This window comes from Prionailurus viverrinus, chromosome A1 (genome assembly GCF_022837055.1).
Source record: "Prionailurus viverrinus isolate Anna chromosome A1, UM_Priviv_1.0, whole genome shotgun sequence".
Taxonomy (NCBI): Eukaryota; Metazoa; Chordata; class Mammalia; order Carnivora; family Felidae; genus Prionailurus; species Prionailurus viverrinus.
This window is the reverse complement of record NC_062561.1, coordinates 71,874,478-71,893,678: the sequence shown is the minus strand read 5'-3', so window position 1 is coordinate 71,893,678 and position 19,201 is coordinate 71,874,478. Positions and strand designations below refer to the sequence as shown.

General features: G+C 36.3%; 1 protein-coding gene across 5 annotated transcripts in view; it reads right to left on the bottom strand.

Annotated features, from left to right (window-relative positions):
- The window catches only part of PCCA (propionyl-CoA carboxylase subunit alpha), a 417,383-nt gene that overhangs the window by 241,351 nt on the left and 156,831 nt on the right, over window positions 1-19,201 (bottom strand). For all 5 annotated transcript variants that reach the window (XM_047863104.1, XM_047863113.1, XM_047863129.1 and 2 more), the window contains exons 10-12: window positions 14,493-14,595; window positions 6,769-6,863; window positions 3,714-3,864 (exon numbers count right to left, since the gene is read on the bottom strand). In XM_047863104.1, the coding sequence (XP_047719060.1) occupies window positions 3,714-3,864; window positions 6,769-6,863; window positions 14,493-14,595 (349 nt within the window). The remainder of the gene's footprint in view (window positions 1-3,713; window positions 3,865-6,768; window positions 6,864-14,492; window positions 14,596-19,201) is intronic.

Sequence of the window (19,201 nt, the reverse complement as noted above, 5' to 3'; positions counted from 1 at the left end):
GATAATGCTTTAAGTTAGATATGGAACACTACCAAAGATGCGTTGTTAAGTAAAACAAAGGATGCCTCCAGAGGAAAATTAAATGGTTGAGATAAAAATGTGGTATGGAGAGTTATTTTTCCAATGTATACTCTTTTGAACCATTTGGAATTTTTTTAAACCAAATATTGCCAATTCTTAGTTTTATCATTAAGATATGAAACTAAAACTATTCAAGCAGAATTACATACAATTTCGTTAATTAAAATGGCATTTTAACAAAATCACCTTTTTCGGTCTTCCGTAAGGAGAGAAGGAAACATCTATACAGGTATGTGTGTGTGAGTAGATGTATATGTGAGCTTCTACTACAGGAAATGAGGCATTTCAAGCAAAAGGAATGACATGATAAAGGTACACAGAGGTCACAATGAATAGCACACTTGGGAAAGAAAGGACTCTCTCCTAACTAGTATATCAAGAATAACAGTGGCAGGAAAGAGCACTCTGAGGGAAGGTGGAGGATACAGAAAAAAGGAACCGTAACGGGGAAGCATTTGAATTTTTTCATTAAGCAACAGAAAACTAATGACTGTGAAAACAATCAAACATATACAAGGACAGCATAGATAATTCTGACATATAAATTCTGACCAGACTGAGAACAAAGCCAGTCAACTGAACCAAGCATTCATGCACCAAAACTGGTGACTTTCTCAGTGTCGCACCTCTTTAAGGAGAAACTGTATTTGTATTTCAAATTTCGCTCCCATAAATAAATAAATAAATAAATAAATAAATCAAGCAATGTGATGCTACTCACATTTCTGTTAACCAGAAAAAAGCGTGTTAAGTTCTGAAGCTGGAAAAAGTGATAGCTCAATCAAGATATTTCAAGGAAGAAAAGAAAACAAAAAAAAAAAAAAAAAGAACACAGAAAATTATAGCCCTCCAGGCTCAAAATGAAACACTAATTAGAGATAACATGTATCTTAGAAGATAAAGAATTTGGTGAATGTGCCTTAAGTACTATAATTTAAGGTTAGTAAAGAAATTTGAAAGAGAAAATCTATTACAAGAACATTTGAATTGTTTAAATATCAGAAAGAAGTCTCTGAAATATGTAAGAATGGCTTTCTGAATACGATGAAATTCAAGGTTCTTTTTTCATGTTCCCATTCAGTTACAGCTTCCACCAAGAAATATCCCAACACACATGCTTCTAGAAAATCAAAATTAATTTGTCTGATAACTGATAGGATTACAGTCACTGGAAGTCAACACACATAAAAAAATAATAATAAAACATTAAATGGGAAAGACAAATGGATGAAAGTGTGATATTAAATAGCATAAAATTAGGTACTATCAGATATAATAAGATAAAACTTGTCACAAAATTAATTTTTTAAATTCATTTATAATTTTTTTCTGGGAGTACAGAACAGAACTTGCTGACAAGCTATCTAAGACATAAACTGTAAACATAAGTAGTTAATGACTTTGATCAACTGCATAGCATCATTTGACATAATACCAACTTTCAGAGGTCTTATACCAAAACAACCATGGGGGGGCCAACTTGGAAAAACTTTCAGATTGAGATAAATGAGCCAGGAACAAATAAAATGCGCGCGCGCGCACACACACACACACACACACACACACACACACACACACACACAGGAATAAAGTGTCCTGAAGACAACACTTGTTATTAATTTTGTAAATTCTGATAATTACCCTAAACAATCTAGTAGCTCTTGCGTCTGGAATAAAATACAAATGTCTTGTAGTCACTTTAAATTCCCTTCAGAAATCATATTACAAACTAGTATTCCCATCAAGATATAATAAAGTCTCCATTTTAATAAAAAACGTGATTTCCCAGCTAATTATCTAATTAGACATACTTCGTTACAAAGACATTATTTTTAATCAAAATCAAATTAATCTCCAAAACGCAAAATTCTGTCACTCTTAAAGATATTCACGCCAATAAACTACAGGCTAAAAAAGTGATTTCAAACACAAGTATCTTAAGTTTTAAGCAACAACTGCTAAGGTAAATACTTACACAAACTCAACAAATATTTACAACATTGGTCTGAAACGCATCTAGATACCATAAATTCTGCCATAATAAATGAAATCCAATCCCACAGTGTAATCTTATCATGTTGAAAAAAGAAGCAAGGTATAAAAAGTTACATATCACATGATCCTGGCTGATTCAGTCGGGATTCAGTCAGAAAAGGAAATAGCTCTAGAAGGATGGAGAAGGGATCCTTAGAAGGGGAAGAAGTTGGGCAGGGGGTGTAAGAAGCTGGCATTTTGGTTCTTCAAGATCCACTTGATGCTTCCATGGGTTTTTGCTATAGTAATTTTTCAACTTTAAATTTGTGTTTTATGTACTTTTCTGAATGTGTATTTTAGTTTACAGCTTAAATAAAAGAAAAAGGGGAAGAAGGAATAAAAGCCACCAGTCCTCCTAGACCTTGACTAGAACAGAGGAAGTATGTCTCTAATGTCAAGAATTCCACCGGGAATGCAAGCTGGTGCAGCCACTCTGGAAAATAGTATGGAGGTTCCTTAAAAAACTAAAAATAGAACTACCCTACGACCCAGCCATTTCACTACTAGGCATTTATCTAAGGGATACAGGTGTGCCATTTCGAAGGGACACATGCACCCCCATGTTTACAGCAGCACTATCAACAATAGCCAAATTATGGAAAAAGCCCAAATGTCCATCGATGGATGAATGGATAAAGAAGATGCAGTATGTATATACACACACACACACACACACACACACACACACACACACACACACATATACAATGGAGTACTACTCAGCAATCAAAAAGAATGAAATCTTGCCATTTGCAACTATGTGGATGGAACTGGGAGAGTATTATACTAAGTGAAATTAGTCAATCAGAGAAAGACAAAAATCATATGACTTCACTCATATGAGGACTTTAAGAGACAAAACAGATGAACATAAGGGAAGGGAAACAAAAATAATATAAAAACAGGGAGGGGGACAAAACAGAAGAGACTCATGGAGAACAAACTGAGGGTTACAGGAGGGGTTGTAGGAGGGGGGCTGGGCTAAATGGGTAAGGGGCACTAAGGAATCTGCTCCTGAAACCATTGTTGCACTATATGCTAACTAATTTGGATGTAAATTTTAAAAAATAAAAAATAAAACAAGTTAAAAGAAAAAAAAGAAAAGGAAAAAAAAAAAAAAGAGTTCCAGAGTGGCAGCCTGACTTCTCAACCTCATCATGGTGGCAGTTCCTCTAGAAGCCAGGCTGGTTGGTCTAGTTCTGAGAGCCATTCCTGAAAGTTACTCTAGGGACCCTTCCTCCCTCCATCTCTTCCAAAGATTTGTAAGCACTTAATCCCTTTCTGTTTATCACACCCACAGCAGTTCTCTCAACAGCACATGAACCCTGACTAATACAGGTCATCAAGAGAGGTTAGGGGAAAAAACCCAAGTGAAATTTCCAATATGGAGTATTAACGGTAACAAAGCAGAAGGCCTAGACACTGACCATTAAATTACCCTGTTAGTTATCTGTCATTCCCAACACATGTCTTAGCACAAGCATAAACATGAAATCTTTAGGACTTTATGAAGTTGACTTGTAAGTTTCATGAAAACAAAAATGGGTGGGAGAAGAGGGTGAAGTATAGAGGCATGGTGAGGAATGAAAAACAGTTACCTGGAGTCTCGTATTCATTTCCAAAAAATAAAAATTCTTCTTTGAGTCCACAAGGAATTCTACGGTTCCAGCAGAGGAATATTTTACTGCTTTGGCGAGAGCTACGGCTTGTTCTCCCATCGCTCTTCGAGTCTCAGAATCCAGAAAAATGCTGCCAATACAGAAAGATTAATCAACATTTTGAACAAAAGTAATCTTTTGTGTGCACCGTATAAAAATTTTCTTAGAGTTTACTCAGGTATGGTCTCTATCAATTTAAGATTTTATATTATATGCTTTACAAGTGTTTATAACATGTGCTTCTTGTGTTATTAAGCCTAACATGTTTAAATAAGTCAGCTTCAGATTTTTCATAAAACTAATATTTGAACTTTCCACATTATGCTGCAACTTCCATCAGTTTTAGCACAAGTAGTTGTTTCCAACTGGTAAAACTTAAACACATATATTCAAATTTTCGCAAGCTAAAATTGGGAGATGTGCCTTCAGTAAAAGGCGAAAGATTTATGCGACTTGAAGAGAAACCAGAGCATGAGATGTGCCTTCAGAAGAACACGTGTGGTGGATGAACTACCTTCCGGCATGTGTTACAGCACTGCCGACTGGGGCTATGAGATCAGTATTAATGAATCAACAACATGCATTTAGCAAGGTGTCTTTCAACAGGAACACACATAAAACAAGGTTATGTCAGGACATTTTCATCAAGGTTATGTAGGGATTAAAATGACCCAACTAGAGGCTCACAGAACGTAACTCTGGGTCTACCCTAGGAACAATGCTTCAGTATTCACTAATTCAGTGTTCACAAGGACTCTATAAAACATAACTACCACATATAACAAGAACTCATTGTACATCTAATAAATCCTCAAAACTTTTGTTTCACAATACCAAAATAACCCTCCAGCAGGCAAATAAACCTGAAATGTCTTCAATAAACTGTAAAGTAAAAAATACTCAGAGCGATAAGCAACCTCATCACTGCACTCAAATAAAACACAGCAGTAAAGTCAAAATCTAGAAACTGAAACCTACATATTACACTTACTTTACTATTTCACAAATAATAATATACAAATACCTATCAAGCATAATGATCAGTTCCCTTTTTTTTTTGTTTGTTTTTGTTTTCTTTTTGGTTCCTATGGCTTTAAATTTTCCTTTTTTTCTCTCAATGAATAGGTGAGTTCAAACAAAAACTTACATTTCCAGAGAAAGAGAGAGAAATGAGACAAAAATAATGATTCAAGGTTCCTAGTCTGTGAAAGGTTTTTTCCCCCAGGTAAAACCTGAGTGAATTTTAAATAAAAAATTAGTTATATTAGAAGCAATAAGAAGATAGCACCAAATTATAAAAGCAGTGTGTCAGAGACTACTATTATTCTACCAGGAATCCTTGTCCCCTTCTACACAACTAGAAGAATTTTAGCAGGACACACAGTTACTTAATTTAAAAAAGACTTTTCCCGGGGTGCCTGGGTGGCTCAGTCGGTTAACCATCCGACTTCAGCTCAGGTCATGATCTCACCGCTCGTGGGTTTGAGCCCTACATCAGGCTCCTGGAACCTGCTTCCGATTCTCTTCTCTCTGCCCTTTCCCTGCACATGTGTGTGCGCGCTCTCTCTCTCGCTCTCTCTCTCTCTCTCTCTCTCTCTCTCTCTCTCAAAAATAAACATTAAAAATTTAAAAAAAAAGACTTTTCCCAACTTCCCAGCAAAGTGCCTAACTCCAGATCACCACCAAGTTAGCACGGGTAAATTTAGGGATCCTTCTTAAAGATACAGATAAACATTGCTTTTGCCTTTTCTTCTTCCTTCCCTCTTACATCCTGATCCTGGGCCATGAGACAGGGGTAGGCCATGTGCAGGCTGCAGTGGGCTGTTCTTCAAGCTAAGCGTCCCAAGAAAACAGAAGTGGAAGCTGGCAGTTTCCTAAGGCCCCTTCAGGCAGCATCACTTCTACACAGTCTATTGCTCAAACAGTCACAGAACACAAAACCAGGGGGAAGGTACACAGATCCCTACCTCTACTCCTCAACAGGAGAAGTGGCAAAAAACTTGGGAACCATGTTTTAAAACCACTATACTATACCATATATTTAAAAACCAGGGGCATCTGGGTGGCTCAGTCAGTTAAGCGCCCAACTTTAGCTCATGGCTCTTGAATTTGAGCCCCACGACGGGCTCTATGATGACAGCTCAGAGCCTGGAGCCTGCTTCGGATTCTGTGTCTCCTCCTTTCTCTGCCCCTCCCCTGCTCATGCTCTGTCTCTCTCCTTAAAAAATAAATACACGTTAAAAGTAAATACATAAAAACCATTATAATTGAAGTAGGATTTGCTTTTTGCCATTACCCTGTGATTAAAAATCTGCTCATAGCCACATCTACTTTTTACAGAAACTATACACATATATCAAGGCACACTGGCTATGACAAAGTTATAATTGGCTATACTCCTTATCGCCTGGTTATTAAAAATAACAATGTACACTCAAGTGGGATTTTTAAGGACTAAGAGACAACTTGGATATATACAAATACCAACCTAGCATCAAATTAGACATGAAGTTCCATGAAATTGCTATATTCAACACATCTAAAGGTGGCTTGGAGAAGTGCCTGAAAGAGTGCTGATAAATCAAGAAATCTCTAAAAATTGTGCTCCAGAAGCCTCTTCACGGTAAGATAAATTTTAAAACTTCAGGATCAACTTTATGAAACTTTCACCAACAGAAGATCCTGGACATTCCACATGACTGGAAACACTAGCAGGGTCTATTCCCTAGAAGCCTGTGGAAGTCATAGCTGGCTATCCACCCAACTCTCTCCTCTAACAAAACCCCACCTTTCTTTCCCAAGAACTCTCTCACGTGTCATGCACTAAGTACTGAGGAAGCTGAAGTGGCAAATTCTTAATTATAAAAATACACATCAATAGAATCATACCATGTCTACCAAACTGCAATTAAAGCAATTTTAGCCAGTAAAATGGGAAAGGAATGTAAGAAACAAAATCAGTCTGTTATAAATGCTCACTGAGAGAAACTCTTACCTGGGTGCTTCCTCCACCACTTTCTGATTTCTTCGCTGAATTGAGCATTCTCTTTCATTGAGCCACAAAGCATTCCCATGTTTATCACCTAAAACCTGACAGAGTACACCGCTTGAAAAATTATACTGCCAAACCTATAGAGTATGTGCCCAATTAACATTTTCACCATGCAACAACCATTGGTTTTTACCAAGCACACCTCACAAAACACATGTACCTCTCAAATATGTTTCTCTTTTGGTTGATGTTAATAGAGGAAAACTATTTACAACCCCAAAAACTCACTGAAATGTTTTAAAAGACTTGAGGAAAAAATTCTCATGTTACATTTCCAATGTACTAGGGGAAATACCACATCAATTGTACAAATTTTATGAAGGAAACTGAGTGTCAATAAAGGGGAATATATGTTCTAGGTATCAGTGATGCTTTAGGAAAACCATGACTGTTATCACAAACATCGGTTTGTTTTTAACATCATTAAATACCTGTTGATCAAGAAATACTATCTTATTTACATCCAATTAGTCTGTTATTTATATATGGATGTTTTTATGTGCTTTTTTTTTGTTATAGAAAGTGATAAAAAGTATGGGGTTACCATGTAACACATCATGATTTTTCCCATTTGTAATACTGAAAAATGAGCTGGAACTGCCAGATAAAATAACAGGATAGCCAGTTGAATTTGAATTTTAAATAAACAACCAAAAATCTTAATGAAAATAGGTCCCAAATACTTACTAGGACGTACCTTCACTTCAAAACAAAAACCAGTTTATCTGAAATTCAAATTTAATATGTATCTTATCAGCTAAATCTGGTAACCCTAAAACATGCTCTTGGTTAATATTTTTGGACAGAATGCTTGCTTTTAGGAACAGATTAATATATTTTCATGATTAAGAAGTAGATAACTATTATTGAATACACATGTTAAGGTCACAGAAGTAAAAGCTACTCTAGAAGGCTTAGGCTAGGCAACAATTTTAACTCACTTCTCTGGGCAAGTCACTCTGTTTCCTTACGCATTATAAATAGCAGATAGCATCATCTTAATATTTTATATGGCTGCTGAAAATATAAAATCAAAAAAGATCATGGTTACAGCAAGTATAACAAACTATGAAATGAGTAGTCAACATATGAATGCAAACTTAATTTTTAGGAATAAAACCTATCTAAACCTTAAGAATGATCCAAGCAAAGGAAAACACTGCAGTAATTAAATGTCAAAAAATTTGGAATTTGATTTTTAAGACTCAAAGGTGGCTGCATGAAGCATACCTGAAAAATAGTTTAACACTAAATTTATTCTACTTCTTTTCACTCTAGTTGACAAGGGAGTAAAAGCAGACTTTGCGTCCAAGAAATTAAGCCATAACCAAGAATTCTCAGAAATATTTCTAACTATAACATATTAGATTCATATATAGAATCACATCTATTTTTCCCTGAAGTCTGTGTAGTCTCCTGGTTCTTTTTATAAAGTCTTGCCATTTCCTAAGCATTCAACAAAAATAATTTGACAAGGATTTATTCCACTAAATAAATGAAGAAACTAAGTGACCCGACAATCTAAATAAAAAGTGCTTATAAGGGAAGTTAATCCTTAAATCCATCATGAATTTTTTTTTTAATGTAATCTCTACACCTAATGTGGGGCTCGAACTCAGGGCCCTGAGATCAAGAGTTGCATGCTCCACTGACTGAGCCAGCCAGTTGCCCCCCATCATGATTTAAAAAAAAAAACAAAAAACTTTTAATATAGCCCTTTACCAATGCGCAGGTACTCAATGTGGAAAAATCTCCCAGAAATACTGCCTACTGAAAAGTGCTTCATACATATCTATATGCATGTAAGTGACATACATATCTATACTTCACAGTCCATGGCAGGATATTCAAAAAACAGTAACAGTGCCTGCTTCTAGGGACAGAAACCAGGGGACTTGGAAACAAGGGTGAAAGGAATGCTCACTTTTCATTAAATGTCCCTTATAGTGTGCACAAATCACCTCATATAAATGCAAATTGAGGAAAATAAAAAACTTCCAAGCACAGATCAGATAGAGCAACATCTCTGTTACCTATTTAAGTAATTACTGTTACCTATTTAAAACACTTTCACCTGTGTTTAAAATTATATGCCACGATTATATGCCACGTGGCATATATATGCCATAAATAGGCATACCTATTTAAAACACTTTCACCTGTGTTTAAAATTATATGCCACGATTATATGCCACGTGGCATTAGATTATATGCCACGACTAATGAAAATAAAGGCTGATGTAGATACGTAATTACTTAACACAATTTGATGAAGCTTTATAGAGTATTGGTAATGTGAAAGACACCGGCCTGGTTGTTGGAACCAAACGTGAATAAGACCTACTAACTGCCTTCAAGGACTTCTTGGTCTATTGGAAAAGTCAGACAAAGATAAAATAAATGGTCTTCTAATAGCACAAATAAGTGACAGATGAGGAATACAAAGAAGGGGGAATTAATTTTGCCTGTAAGATCTTACAGGAAGGACAGCCCAAGTATCTCCCCTAAATTACAGACTTAAATATCCAACAGTCTACTTAGTACCTACACTTTGATATCTCAACTGTGATTTATCCAACATCACACCCTGATTTCCTCCCTAAAACACTTATCTCTCATAGTTTTTCCTTCCTCAGTAAAAGATAGTCCCAGTCTTCTAATTCCTCAGGCCCAAACCCTAAAGCCATCTTTGATGTCTTACACTTTTTCTTACACATCACATCTGATCTTTTAGAAAATCTAGTCTACCTTCACAGAGTATCCAGAATTCAATCACATTTCCTCACCTCCAATACCAACACCCTGGCCCAAGTTGCCATCATCTCTCACCAAGAATTACAACAACAAAAAAACTCCTATGAGAGCTCTCTACTTCAACTGCTGGTTTTCAAATACTAAATAAGAGCTGGGGCACCTGAGTGGCTCAATTAGTTAAGAATCAGACTCGGGGCGCCTGGGTGGCGCAGTCGGTTAAGCGTCCGACTTCAGCCAGGTCACGATCTCGCGGTCCGGGAGTTCGAGCCCCACGTCGGGCTCTGGGCTGATGGCTCAGAGCCTGGAGCCTGTTTCCGATTCTGTGTCTCCCTCTCTCTCTGCCCCTCCCCCGTCCATGCTCTGTCTCTCTCTGTCCCCAAAAAAATAAATAAACATTGAAAAAAAAAAGAAAAAAAAAAAAAAAAAGAATCAGACTCTTGGTTTCAGCTCAGGTAATGATCTCATGGTTAGTAAGTTTGAGTCCGGCATTGGGTTCTGTGCTGACAGCATGGAGCCTGCTTGAGATTCTGTCTCCTTCTCACTCTACCCCTCCCCCACTTGGTCTCTGTATCTTTCTCAAAAAAAAAAAAAGTAACAGCCAATAAATACTGTGTGCCTAGCTTTTTTTTTTTTTTAACCTTGTTGAATGGGGCTACTTATTGCAGTGTCATAGCCTTTCCTCCATCATTGCAAGTTTGACAAGGAGGCGTCAAACTGTCTTTAAATACAGAGGTCTCTGCATCAGGAGAACAGCTTTTAATGAGCTGTACACAAGAAGTCTCATCCATAGCAGGGCCAAGTTTGAAAAAGAGATTCTGGTCTTGAAAGGAAGATGTTTATATTCTACTTATGGAAGGACATGATCATTAGGGCCTGAAGAATGGGTTGTGGTAGCTCATATCCAAAGATGGCCTTCACATTCAACAATATATTAAAAGAACCATTCACCATGAGCAAGTGGAATTTATTCCAGGGATGCAAGGATGGTTCAATATTCACAAATTAATCAGTGTGATAACCACATTAACAAAATGAAAAAAAAAATCATATGATCATCTCAGCAGATACAGAAAAAGCATGACAAATTCAACATCCATTCATGATAAAAACTCTTCAGGTGGGTTTAGAGGGAACGTACATCAGCATAATAAAGGCCAGATGCAAAAAATCCACAGCTAACACCATACTCAATGGTGAAAAATTAAGAACTTTTCTCAAAATCAAAAACAAGACAAGGATGCCCATCCTTGCCTCGTTTAGTCAACAAAATACTGTAAGTCCTAGCCACAGCAGTCAGGCAATGAAAGGCATCCAAACTGGTAAGGAAGAAGTTAAAATGTCACTATTTGCAGACACATGATACCATACATAGAAAACTCTAAAGACTCCACCAAAAACACTACTAGGAGTAATAAATGTATTCAGTAAAGGTGCAGGATACAAAATCAATATAGAGAAATCAGCCACATTTCCATATGATAATAATGAAATAGCAGAAAGAGAAATAAAGAAAACAATTCCATTTATAATTGCACTAAAAAGAATACAATACTTAGGAATAGAATAACCAAGAAGATGAAAGATCTTTACTCTGGAAACTACGAAATACTGATGAAAGAAACTGAAGATGTCGCAAACAAATGTAAAGCTATTCCATGCTCATGGACTGGAAGAATATTGTTAAGATATCCATAGTACCCAAAGCCATCTACAAATTTAATGTAATCCCTACCAAAATACCAACAACATTCTTCACAGACTAAAAGCAAATAATCCCAAAATTTGTAGTCAAAGCAATTTTAAGAACAACAAAGCTTAAAGGTATCACCATCCCAGATTTCAAGATATACTACAAATAGTAATCAAAATAGTGTGGTACCGACACAAAAACAAACACATAGATCAACAGAACTAACCAGAGTGCCCAGAAATAAACCCATGATTTTATGTCAGTTAATCTATGACAAAGGAGGCAAGAATATACGATGGGGAAAAGATAGTGTCTTCAGTTAATGGTGTTGTGAAAACTGGACAGCTATATGTAAAAGAATGAAACTAGATCACTTTTTTTCTTTAAGTTTATTTTGAGAGAGAGTGAGAGAGAGCAAGGGCACGTGAGCTAGGGAGGGGCAGCGAGAGAATCCCAAGCAGGCTCCACACCGTAAGCACAGAGCCTGATGTGGGGCTCAATCTCACGAATCATGAGATCATGACCTGAGGTGAAAACTGAGCCACCCAGGCTCCCTGAAAATGGACCACTTTTTAACACCATACACAAAAATAAACTCCAAATGAATTAAAGACCGAAATGTGAGACATGAAACCATAAAAATTCTAGTAATTTCTCTGACATCGGCTACAGCAACATTTTTCTAGATATGTTCCCTAAGGCAAGGGAAACAAAAGCAAAAATAAACTATTGGGGCTACCACAAAATAAAAAGCTTTCACACAGCAAAGGAAACCATCAACAAGACAAAAAGACAATCTACTGATGGGAGAAGATATTTGCAAATGATATATCTAATAAGGGGTTAATATCCAAAATATATAAAGGACAGGGGCACCTGGCTGACTCAACTGGTGAAGCACGCAACTCTTGATGTAAGGGTTGTGAGTTCCAACCCCCCACTGGGAGTGAAGCTTATTAAAAATATATATGGGGCGCCTGGAAGACTCAGTCAGTTGAGCGTCTAACTTCGGCTCGGGTTATGACTTCATGGTTCATAAGTTCACGCCCCAAGTCAGACTTGCTGCTGTCAGCGCAGAGCCCACTTCAGATCCTCTGCCCTCCTCTCTCTGCCCCTGCCCCACTTGTTGTGTCTGTCTCTCTAACACTTAAACAAACTTGTATAAAAATAAAAAATATATACAAATATATGACAACTACAGTATTTACTAGAACTAAACATAACATTACCATGTAATCCAGTAATATTTCTCCTCAGTATATCTGAAAGAATGTATATGTCCATGAAAAGACACAGCAATTTATTCAGCGTTAAAAAGCTGACAACAACCAGAAGACCCACCAACAAGAAAATGGATAAATTACAGGTTATTCAAACAATGAAATATCACAGAGCAATTTATTTTTTTATTCTGATTTCTTTATTTTTTATTTTAGAAAGAGAGAGAGTACAAGCGAGAGAGAGGGGCAGAGAGAGAATCTTAAGCTCCACACTCAGCATAGAGCCTGATGCAGGGCTTGATCCCACGACCCTGGGATCATGACCTGAACCGAAATCAAGAGTCAGACGCTTGGCCAATTGGGCCACTCAGGTGCCCCTGCAGAACAATTTCTTAGAATGAATAAATAACATACAGCCTCATGGAAGAATCTCAAAGATATGATATTGTGTGAAAGAAGCCAAGTACGTATAACCAAATATATATTGTATAATTTCATTTATATGAAGTTTAAGGACAAAAATAATCTGTGGTGTTAGAGGTCAGAACAGCAGGTACTTTGGTAGCGAAATGCAGGGATTGGCTGGGAAATGGTATGAAGAAATCTTCTAATGCCACAGAAATGTGCTATACATCTTATATCTATCTATCTATCTATCCATCTCTCTATCTGGATGGTTGCTATACAGGTTTCCATGTGTGCACAAGAATTTTATTGAAGCGTACACAAGATTTGTGGACTTTACTGAAGAGCTGTGTTATCTCAATTTATAACATCTAAAAACAAAAAACCAACAACAACAAAAAATCCTGCTAACTTCAGAAATAAATACAGTATATTCAACGTTTTAAAACTACTAACTGAAGGGGTGCATGGGTGGCTCAGTCGGTTAAGCATCCCGACTTTGGCTCAGGTCATGATCTTGTGGGTCGTTGGTTCAAGCCCAGCATCGGGCTCTGTGCCGACAGCTCAGGGCCTGGAGCCTGCTTCAGATTCTGTGTCTTCCTCTCTCTCTGCCCCTCCCCTGCCCATGCTCTGTCTCTCTCTCTCTCTCTCAAAAATAAACAAACATTTAAAAAAAAAATGTTTAACTACTATGTATGTTTGCACATTTTTCCCATTCTGGAAAATTTGAGGATCTAGATGAAGATTTTCTACTCATAAATAATACCTACATAAAATGAAAATTAAACTTAACAAAACCACAATGACAAAACCTAGGACTTTTACTATGCCCCATCAGAAGGGGCAATGGCAGCAAATAACCTATTAGTTTTCTGGTTCTCTATTCACACTGAAATGAGGAAAATAATAACCTAAATTTCAGTATGATTTCAAATTTGATATTTATGTTTTATCAATTTTAACTCAATTCATAGCCCTAATGTGTAAAATAGAATGAAGACAATTCTGACAAAAATGACAATTCAGGACACATCATCATCCTCTGTGTGCCATTTCAGAAAACCCAGTTTGTCCTGCTGAAATCCATACTCCCCACAACCACTTTAGCAGGTGGATTAAAATCTTAACCTGAGTAGAGGAAATCATTTACTCATCTCTCTACTACCAGCTCCTAGAAGAATGCTTGTCTCAGTGGGCCAGCCACGCAGACATTCGGTGAACTGAAATAATAGGAATCCAGATGAAGCACTTAAAAAACAAAACAAAACAAAAACAGCTCTGAAATGGCCAGTCTCAGAAGAGGGCTAATGAGCCTCTGAGCACAATGTATTCAGCCTGGTCCATCTTGGGACTGCTTGTTCCTATAGGATTTTTATATCATTCCCTCTGTTGACCAACATTCTGGCACTCTGACAAAAAGTATACCCAATTCCAAAGGGAAGTGATCAATTTATGTACATTCTCTATTTTGAAGTTATGGAAACATACCAGAACGATTCACAATCATTCTAAATGGAAGAAAGGATGTGTTTCCAATAGGAATAAATGATGTTATTTTGAAGTCATAATAATTAGAAAACATCTTAAAATGTACCAACCTGGATTTCTATATGACGAGGGTTATCAATAAATTTTTCTATTAGTAGTCTATCATCACCAAAACTAGAAGCAGCTTCTTGAGATGAAAATCGAAAACCATCCCTGGAAAAAATTTTTAAAAAGGAAGAACAGTCAAACTAACAAAACAAACACAGCCCTCAATCTAAAAGAAAACAAAGCAATTAAATTTATCGTGGCTTACTTATGAACAAAGCAAAGAAAAATTCACTTAATGCACAAGTATCTAAATTGACTTGCGGTGACCTGCAAGTCTTACACTCACCAGCTCTGTGACGTGCGGTCAGTGATTTAATTTCCCTGATCCTAGATTTTATAATGAAATAGGAATACCAATACCTAGTTCACTGTGAAAAGTCAGGTATTTTTAATAAACCACACAAGTCACATAAAATTCCATTTCCTCAACCCAATGTACCTTAATTCTATTACTAAAAAATACAAAAATGCATGTCCATTTGATTCAAGAGTCAGAATACGCACACAAAAATGCAAAGGGTCAAACTGATCAACGGCACAACTGGGGCAAAACTACAGCAAAGTACTCTGTGAAAATGAACCCAGAACAGGAGGATCCTCAAGAACATTTCATGATAGTTTAAATGCACACCTTTACTTAAATATAATTGCCCTCTACACACCCATACAGGTCATGACAGCTTAGTCATTTCTGGACTTATTCAAAATTAATACTTAGGAAAGTACAATTTTTGAAAATAGAAAGTATGGATAGGATTATCGCTTTACATGTTTTATTCCCAAACTGTAATCATTTAAATCATTATAAAATATGCTCACTAAATTCATACACTTGGGCTCATTCGGTCTATTAAAAACTCACACTTGCTTACCTAAAACTAAATGAGTATATTATTTTCCATTCACTGATATATTCAGAATATAAAGTTTAATTCTTTTTATACATTATTAATAGCTTATTAACCTTCAAATTAAGTATCTGTACTTAAATACAGTATTAAAATTATTCCAATCTTTTAATTTGCAAACACTCCATCTGGCAATATTAGAAATAAATACACTTTTGTTTTTGTGCTTAAAAAAATACAACATTGAAAGTAAACAATGACTAGAAGATAAATTCAAAACATATTACAACAATTCCTATTTCTCAGAGTTCTGAGGGAAAAGGTATCAGGTTTTCTTAGTCCTCTATTACTTCTTTGATTTAGGGGAATGGAGTTTTTAGATCTCAGGAGACTGCAAAGCTCAAAGAAACTAAAGCACAATGAATTATTGTTTTCAATACCATATGACCAACTTTTTATTAGATGGGACATGAGGATTCAGAAAGAAAAACAAGGCACTTTACAGTTTGTCTTTGCTGTAACGACTCAGAGCTTACATTTTCCATTTAAACCAAGAATACTAAAGGTGAAAATCAAAATCACCCAAATAAGTTGTCACATTTGAAAGCATCACGGGGATATTTTGGAACTCATGGAAACCGCATTAAAAACATCATTTGTTATACCTAAGTTACACATTCACTCAATACGTTTTTACTAATCATGAAACCATGTGCCTGGTGCATATTTAGGTGACAGGAATACAAAAATAAAGCAGAAACTGCCCTCACAGTCCTCGAAATCTAGCAGGGGTATTCCACAATGCAGACATGATCAATTTTCCAGTCATGCCGTATTTCATTGAAACGTGGATAGGGAAAAGAAAGCCAGAGGTTATTATGAAAATATCTGAGTCTACTTTCAACAGCCTTCATGATTCTCCCCCTAATTTAATATACAATAACAACACTATTTTTTTTTTAATTTTTCAGATGTTCTAAGATTCTAAGACAAGCCATAAATGCTACTTCCCTAAAACCACGTAGGAAAGATGTTACAAGAGGAAGACACTCCTCTGGATAAAATAATAAAGCAATTAATGGCTATCAGATTTTTCCTTCCAAAGAAGGCTAAAATTTTTATCGAGTATGCAAAAAATATTTCTGCCTTAAGAAGGGAGAAGGCAAGGAGTAGATGCAGTGTGGCCTATTAACAACTGGTGACTACAGAAGAAAACCCCATGGATATTTTCTGGACTGTTCTCTCAATTTTTCTTTTTTTTTTTTTTTTTTTAATTTTTTTTTTTCAATGTTTTTTATTTTATTTTTGGGACAGAGAGAGACAGAGCATGAACGGGGGAGGGGCAGAGAGAGAGGGAGACACAGAATTGGAAACAGGCTCCAGGCTCTGAGCCATCAGCCCAGAGCCCAACGCGGGGCTCGAACTCCCGGACCGCGAGATCGTGACCTGGCTGAAGTCGGACGCTTAACTGACTGCGCCACCCAGGCGCCCCCTCTCAATTTTTCTGTAGTTCAGATTCTTCCAAAGTAACAGGGGATACAGAGGAACTTTTTAAAATAAAGAGCATATATTATCAAACCAAATAGTGTCATACTTTTATTAATCTCAACAAAGTTTCAGATATGATTTATCAAAGTGAGAGCAATATTTTAGATAGAAAAGTATGGGTGCACATATTTTTATTAATTTTATCAACATATTTTGAACCAATGTGCCATTTAATGGGTTAAATTATTACCCAAAAAGATGCCCAATATATGAATAGATACAGTGATTTCTGAAAATACTGAATGCTAAATTAAAATCCATTGGTTAATAGCACAGCAAATCTCAATACCTAGAAATTTAAGAGTTATCTTCACCATAAAAGAATATGTTACTAACAGGAAGCCCTGGAGAAATGATGGATAAGCAATCTGAGATCCCAAGAAGAATAATGAAAAGTAAATGCTAAAGCTTTCAGTGAAATTGCTATGTAAGTGCCATACAAGAGGGCAAAACAGTGAGAAAAAAGTTAGTTTATAAAATACACATCTCTTACAGAACCGTTGAGTTGTGTTTTATATCTTTATTACATCATTCTTTCCTACCAAGAGGCTGCAGCAGATTGTCTTTTCCAAAGATGGCCACAGTGGTGTCTCCTACTGTCTGGATTTATGCTATATACCTCTTTTGCATAATCATGCAACACATGAACTTCTTGTGAAAACAAGGCCAAAAGTGCAAGAAAGAAAATGCATAGGACTGCACACGAAACAAATTATGTTGAACTACAGGCATCAAAATATTTTTAAGAACAAATTTGGGATACAATGTATGGGGTTCTTTATAATAATAAGCTCCAACAACAAATCTAATAATAATCACTGTTACTCAGAGATATCTTCAACAACTGTAATGTGATAACATGTGACTTCCAAAGTGGTACAAAGTTTCACAGATACTACCACTATTGTAAGTCGGTTCGTTGCCTATATTGGAGGAAACATTAAATCCCAACTAGAAGCTAGTGAAGAAATAGGTCCTTTTTTTCCCTCATTCAGATGCATAAACCTCTCCTCAATTTCCTGGGGCTGGGAACTCAAAGGTTAAGAACTCCAGATCTAGTATATAAACTGCATAGAGGAAAGGATTATTTTGTCTGTATTCCTGGAACACTACTAAAACAGTGCCTATCACACAGATCCTCAACCAATATTGTCACTCCATACAGTCAGGCTCTGAGCTGCCAGCACAGAGCCCGACACAGGGCCCGAACCCATAAATCTCGAGATCATGATCTGAGCCAAAGTCAGATGCTTAACCAACTGCCACCCAGGCGCCCCAAGACTGGGGTTTAAAGAGCAGTATATGTTATCTCTTATAACGCCACAACACAACTAATTACTTTCTCTGATGCTCAACCAAAGAAACAATGGTGTTCTGAGATAATTTTCCTTTAGAGGTAAAATCATCTGTGCAAGTCTGCAACCTGGTGTTTTCCCAAAATATTTTAAAGGGTAATAATATATTGCCTTGAGAAAATTTTTACCTTGCTTGTACACTTTAGAACCTAATTTCTGAATTAGGTTTGTAGTGAACAACTTTCACGACAACTGCTCCAGACTTCTGTTTTTGAGAGATATGAGGGAGTGGGGAGGAAAGGAAAAGCAAAGGAACTGAAGAAAGCAGAACGATCTGGAAGACCACATTACTTCTGGGTAGAAAAAGGGCACCAAAAAGCAACATAAGACAATAATTAAGTCATTGTTTATCCCCTCCAACCCTCCAAAAAAAAATGACATAAATCTCTTCTGCCATATCCGAAAATCCATAAAAACACAAACCTACATAGAAGCGCCTAAAACCTGTTTGTACTATGCAGTTTTCCCAAAAGTTATTTTTTAATCACCATGATGTCATCAATGCATCAATGCATTGGATTTTTGAAATTTGGTTTTAAAAGTTACTTTTGATTTCTGAAACTACTAATAAGAAACTGGTCTACATTTACAACAGAGTGCACTGTATATAAAGGACGTTTAGTAGTTTCAAATTCAGAAGAAATATATTCCACAGTATAGAATTATTGAAGTAGTTCACCATCTTTATAGACAAGCTATAGAAAGTACACACTGACTAATGCACGAATGAAATCATAACTGACTTTAAATATATTTGCTTCAAATCTTCTGACCACACTCAGAATATACATCAAATGTTAGTAGCTTTTGCCTAAAAAACAGAATCATGACTATAATTTTTAAAATATAATATAAAAACAAAAAGACAATCCTCCTTTGTTAATGCATAAAAAAGTAAGAACCTTTCTCTAACAGAACAATCATCATCAACATATAAACAAGAAAGTTTTCTGCATAATC